The sequence below is a fragment of the Elephas maximus genome, chromosome 3, assembly GCF_024166365.1.
Source record: "Elephas maximus indicus isolate mEleMax1 chromosome 3, mEleMax1 primary haplotype, whole genome shotgun sequence".
NCBI lineage: Eukaryota > Metazoa > Chordata > Mammalia > Proboscidea > Elephantidae > Elephas > Elephas maximus.
The window spans coordinates 104209988-104216223 of record NC_064821.1 but is presented as its reverse complement, the minus strand read 5'-3'; the positions used below and the strand labels follow the sequence as shown (position 1 = coordinate 104216223).

At 40.8% G+C, this 6236-nt stretch overlaps 1 protein-coding gene across 18 annotated transcripts in view; it reads right to left on the bottom strand.

The window, feature by feature from the left end:
* Window positions 1–6236, bottom strand: part of FGGY (FGGY carbohydrate kinase domain containing) — a 627007-nt gene that overhangs the window by 173796 nt on the left and 446975 nt on the right. For all 18 annotated transcript variants that reach the window (XR_007516666.1, XR_007516664.1, XR_007516665.1 and 15 more), the window contains one exon: window positions 4813–4887. Coding sequence is in view for 13 of the 18 variants with exons in the window: in XM_049879407.1 (XP_049735364.1) it covers window positions 4813–4887 (75 nt within the window). In the remaining 5 variants the exon portion in view is untranslated. The remainder of the gene's footprint in view (window positions 1–4812; window positions 4888–6236) is intronic.

Below are 6236 nucleotides of genomic sequence, written 5' to 3'. Positions count from 1 at the left end.
GCCCTTGAGTCCACCATGGATCGCTTGGTGTCTGTGGATTCCAGGTAACCTTAGCCTACTCTAAGGCATGAGCCTGTAATAGCTAAGAGCATGGGTTTTGAATTAAAAAAAAAAAAGCTAGGATGGCACTCGGGCATTTCACTTATTTCCTGTATTAACCTTGTACCTAGCCTTTCTAAGACTCAATCTTCATTTTAAAATGGGAATAATAATACCATATTAACTCAGTTGGAGATGATACGGATTGTCAGAAACGTTAACATGCCAAAAAAAAAAAAAAGTAGTCTTAGACTTGATGAAATACAGTAATATATTCCTTAAGCAGCTGCTGATGTAGACAGCATATGTAAAACTGGTAGCCCAGAGTTCAGCCCACGGAAGGTTCTTACAAAGGAAAGCTACTCTGAGTATTAGCTGTATGCTAGGTACCCTGCAGAGTCCCTGGGCAGTACAAACTATTAATACCCTTGGCTGCTAACCAAGAAGTTAGAGCTTCTACCCATAGACATAAAAAAAAAAAAAAAATTTTTTTTTTACCTTAAAAGTCTATCCATAAAAAAATCATAGGCACCTTAAAAGAAATGCCTGGAAAGTCACTGAAAACTCTATGGAGCATATTTCTGTTCTGACACACATGGGGCTGCCATGAGTTGGAATCAACTCAGTGACAACTGGTACTGGGAGGTACCCTGCTATGCACTTTAATGTTATCTCTAATCTTAAGACATACTTGAAAACTGTGTATTGTTATTCCCACTTTAGAGAGCTGGGAACTGAAATTCAGTGGAGTTACATTATATACCTTAGGCAATACAGTCCTTGTGTGTGTGTGTGTGTGTGTGTGTGTGTGTGTGTGTGTGTGTGTGTGCTGGGGGGTGTTAGCTGTCTCTCAATTTGCATGGAAATGCCATGCAAAACGGATATTCTGATATTTCTAAGACCAGGGACTTGGGCCCACTTGATGAGCAGGCCTGAGACAAGGGTAAGCCACAGCACATTCTCTGGGAAAAGGAAAGAAGTGTTATGAATAAGAGGCACTCCCTTGAGAGGGACTGTGACAGCCATCTCTGGCCCACACTGCATTGTCCACTGAAATTTCCCACCCCAGCAAGCCTTTACAGGCCATTCCCTTTCGGTGTCCCAGACTCCAGGCTGTGACTCGCCCCTCCCTCCTTAAATGCCCTGCCAAAGGGCTTTGTGCTAAAATGATTTTGTGCTCACCTTTCTGGAAAAAATGTTTTCACAGAGAATTTAAATTAAAATTAGGCTATTCCACTGGGAATATGCACAACAAAATGCAAATTGAGAGACTTCAAATGCAAATAGTATGCTCTAAAGGTCTTTTCTGAAAAGAAAACTATAGATGAACAGGCTATGGATAAAACTGGTTGTTTGACAGGTCTTTCAATTAAGCTTGATCAAGAGAGAATTTTACTTCATGGAGAATTTGCACAGTCCCAAGTTAACTTCATTAGGATCTCTCTTTAACTTTATTCCATTCCTACAAAATACCAACCAATAGATACTACTATACGGAGGAATTCGTTTAAGTTATGAACAACAAATAAGTGTGAGTTCAACGTTCCAGGCCAATGAAATTCTTTTTCAAATGAAACATCCTAGGAAAATACCTGTTATCAGAATGATTCATTAAAATGCACACTATTGCCTAAAAGGTCAGCACATCCAGATACCTCTGCAAAGCAGACGGAGCTCCTCACAGTTCAACCGACTCCATAATAAAGTCTTATCTGAAAATCTATCTGAAAATGCCTTCCCTTTGTGGTATTATAAAGATCATTAAGACAATGGCGAGAATAAATATTATAGCTTTTAATACACGATTGATTTTCCAATTGTGTGGTAGCTGGGAAAATGTAGCTAGCTTCTCTCTCCCTCCTGCCTGCATTAAGCTGAACCTCATTTATGCATTCCTGGACTTCTGATGCAGTGTTCTTACCAGGAAGGGGACCTCTGTGAGACAATCCCCAGCCAAATTAATGTTTTCCAAGATGTAGCAAGTAATAACTGTTCTTGAGAATGCCTGAAAGCTCATTTCCACCATGTAGCTTTTACAGGTCAAATAAAACACAGTATGGCAAAATGGATAGAGCAGGAGTCCGAGTGTAAGACAGATGTTGTTGTGTGCCACCAAGTTGATTTCGACTCATAGCGGCCCTCTAGGACAGTAGTACTGCCCCACAGGGTTTCTATGGCTGGAATCTTTATGGAAGCAGATTGCCACATCTTTCTCCTACAGGAGGCTGGTGGGTTTGAATCAACCTCCTTTTGGTTAGCAGCTGTGTCACCAGGGCTTGTTGTGAGACAGGCAGAGGTTCAAATTGCCACTCTACCAGTACCTGGGGGTAGTGGTGGTTCAGTAGTAGAATTCTTGCCACCCTTGAGGGAGATCCAGCTTTGATTCCTGGCCAGTGCATTTCATATGTAGCCACTACCCATCTGTCAATGGAGGTGTGTGTGTTGCTATGATAGTAAGCAAGGATTAGTGGCGCTCCCAAACCAAGACAGTCTAGGAAGAGAGGCCTACTTCTGTAAATCAGCCAACAAAAACCCTATAGATCACAACAGTCTAATCTACAAGTGATAATGGGGATGGCGCAGGACTGGACAGTCTTTCATTTTCCTGTGAGTGGGGCTGCCATGAGTCAGGCTGACTTGAGGGCAGCTAACAATAACCACCACCACCACCACTCACTAGCTGTCTGACTTTAGTCCAAAGGTCTTCCCTCTGTAAAATGAGGATAATCCCACCTACTCTGCCTTAAACCACAGGCAGGTGAGGCACTCTGCGTGGTACCTGGCACAGAGTCAATGCCCAGTGAAAGGTGACAGTCATTACAATTATGTGATGGTGCCCCTGGGCCCATACTGTTTGGCCTTATCCTGCATGTCCACCTCTTAGCAGGTACTCAGGAGGGGAAACATCACAGCTTTGATTTTCCAGGATTATTCATTTCAATGGAGGTGATACATTCTATATAAAACCCTTCATACAATAACATTAAGAAATCAAAAAACAAATACTCAATACTTCACATATCCAGTTTTATTTTCAAAAGTTGTAAGTTCAAATTCCAGCTCTGCTACTTACTAACTGTATGACTTTGAGCAAGTTAATTAACTGGACTGAGGTTTAGTGTTTCTAATCTGTGGAATGGGGATTATAATACCCACCTCATAAAGTTAAACTAGATAATGTGTGTAAAGTGTTTAGCACAGTGCCCAACACATAATCAACCACTCCTAAAGCTGTGTTATTTATTAAAAAAGAAAAAAAAAATCTTTCTTTTTTACCACTGTTATAATCATTATTGTAAAACAGGATCACCAAATAATTGTCGTTACTACTGATGCATCCTTTTGTTCTCCATTTTCATCTCACTCTGCACTCCCTCCATTTTGATAAATGTCAGAATTGTCCATTTTTTGACCAAATTTCCATGCATAAAGCAATTTGATTGATTTTACTGAACTGGCCAAACCATTAAATCAATAAGATAGATAGCTGCTTCAGGAAGACACAGTGAACTGGTCCATAAGCTAAAAAGGACTGTTTAATCTAATTAAGTGGGCCAATTCCATACTCCTTTGTAGTTGCATTAAAGACGGTATGTTTCTTTAGTAGTAGGGAAGTTCTGCTCTCGTGTTGCACATGGCACCCTGGATAAATCTGAGCGTGTGAAAAGCACGTTTGTCGGTGACATGGATAAATACGCACGCAGTTTTACTATTTTGAACTAACAAGGTTATGAAAGTGATTGGAGAAACAGGATAATTAAGTAGTATATAAATAGAAATCCATATAACATTAACAAACTGGAAAAGTCTGTATAAATAGATATGCTTCTGAAAAATCAAGTTTGAATCAAAATTTAGTAAACGGATTTTCCTTTGGTTGGTTCCTATTTTCTTTCTAGAAGTGGCTAAGCCTCCCTGGATTAATTATTGCCAACCAAAAGGAGTTTCCAGCCACTCCTTGGAAACCCTATGAGGCAGCTCTACTCTGTCCTATAGGGTCACTGTGAGTTGGAATTGACTCGACAGCAACGGGTTTCATTTTTTCTTTTTTTTATTTGGTTACCTGCTCTGAGACCTGGAAAGCCATGGCCCACTCTTCCAAAATGCACCCTCTAACATCTGCACACAGCTGGGCTTTCATGTGTGATTTTGGGACTTTAGAGCCCTCTTGTAGCCCACCCACAGACCACCTCTAAAGAATAAGATTTCCTGGACCGTGATCTTTGAGCTTCTAGGATTCTGTTTTCATTTTTGATTAATCTTCAGTTTAGGAGTTCCTAACATTTTAGATTTAAATTGCCCCACTTCCCTAGCCTTCTAAACCTCTCATTTAAGCAGCTAATTAGCTAAAAACAAACACTTTCATGTTCTAAGGAAGATTATTATTTAAAGGGACACCATAATGAATCCTTTTGTAAAGTAAACAATATGCATTTTAGAAATTTGGACATTCTTAACAGCAGCTTTTCTTAATGTAAACATACCTGGCATCTGGCTGCTGTAAATGCATTTGGAGGACAAATTAGACAAATGGCAAGTATGATGTTCAAAGACTAACACGTTTCAGCTTTCAGCTATGTGACATTATTAGTAAAGTGAGTGAGGGCCTTCAGCAACATTTCCTTCCCAACAGAAAAGTGTCTCTTTTTCGCAACCCCCCTTTTAATTATGAATCTCTGTCACCAAAACATATGATGTATCTTGGGGAACATGTGGCCTAAAGTTTACGGATAGCCTTAAATCTTCTTAAAAATGGCATTAAAAGTGTCTTACAGCAATGGCTTGAACTGTGGCCAGGTACAGAATGGCAAGATCATCGAGGTCCTGGGACAGTTTCAATCCGGTGACCTGCAGGGATGAAGAAAAGAAAAGAAGGAGATGGCCAAACGAAGCTGCCACGGAGAGAGACAGTTCCCATGAAACATGTTCAGATGTGTTTTCTTGCTGAAACAAGTTCATATGCAAATCCCCTTTTTGTGAGCTGAACGTGAAACGCCTACTAAATTGTTGAGTCTCCAGACCTGGGAAAAACTATCCCATCCTCCCCAAAAGAATGTGTCTTACCCTTGGATTAAACAAAAACAAAACAAACACTATAGGAAGATTCCATGGAATTAAGTACATTTTTCCCTTTTTCAAAAGGGGTCTCTTCTTATATATACAGAAATCAACGCGTAACAGTGGCATTCTAGGAAAAGATGATCTTACTCTGTGTTCTGCTGCTGTCACAATTCCCCGTAACAGCATCCGGGGGGTATTCAGGGTAAAATAATATGTCTCCTAGAAATGTTTTACCTACTAGGGGATACTTTAGAATCTGTGGCTTGCAAGGGAATCCCATTAAAGTCAATCAGAACCATATGCTTATAGGGATATGTCCATGTCTGAGAGATCCCAGAACTGAACAGAATGCTAGATTTGGATGCTGTCAAGATTTGTTCACCCTCCCACCTTCCTGTTTTCCCTTCATCAGGTGTCCTCTCTCTCAGTGTATTTCTAGAGGACAAAGACTGCTGGTTTCTTTAATCCTAGCCCGAAGCCTGTGGGCTCCAATACCGGAATTTACTTTAGGTTTTCACATTACAGAACAAATTCATATAATATACATTTACTCAGGAAAAACCAGTTGCTAGAAAAGGACACCACGTTTGGCAGAGGGTCAGTGAAAGTGAGGAAAACTCTCAAGGAGACAGACTGACACAATAGTCTCAACAGTGGGCTCAAAAACATTGAAGATCATGGAGATGGTGAAGGACCAGGCAACCTCTCATTCTGTTACACATAAGGTCACATGAGTTGGAGTCCACTCAACGGCAACTGACAACAACGAGATTGTGTATGGAGTCCCTGGGCAGTGCAAATGGTTAATGCACTTGGCTGCTAAACAAAAGTTGGAAGTTCAAGTCCATCCAGAGGCACCTTGGAAGAAAGGCCTGGAAACCTACTTCTGAAAAATCAGCCATTGAAAACTCTGTGGAGTACAGTTCTACTCTGACACACATGCGGTTGCTATGACAGTCGACTTGACGGCAATTGGTTTTTAAGTGTTTATGGTCCTGAGTTTAACAAAGTAGTAGTACGTACTTGGAGTTAAACCAGGGGAGTTGAATGGTCTACACAGGTCCTGTCCTTCATTTCCCCACCCTCATTCAATCGCTCTCTCCAGATTCTACTCCCAGCCCAGACTTAAGGACCTG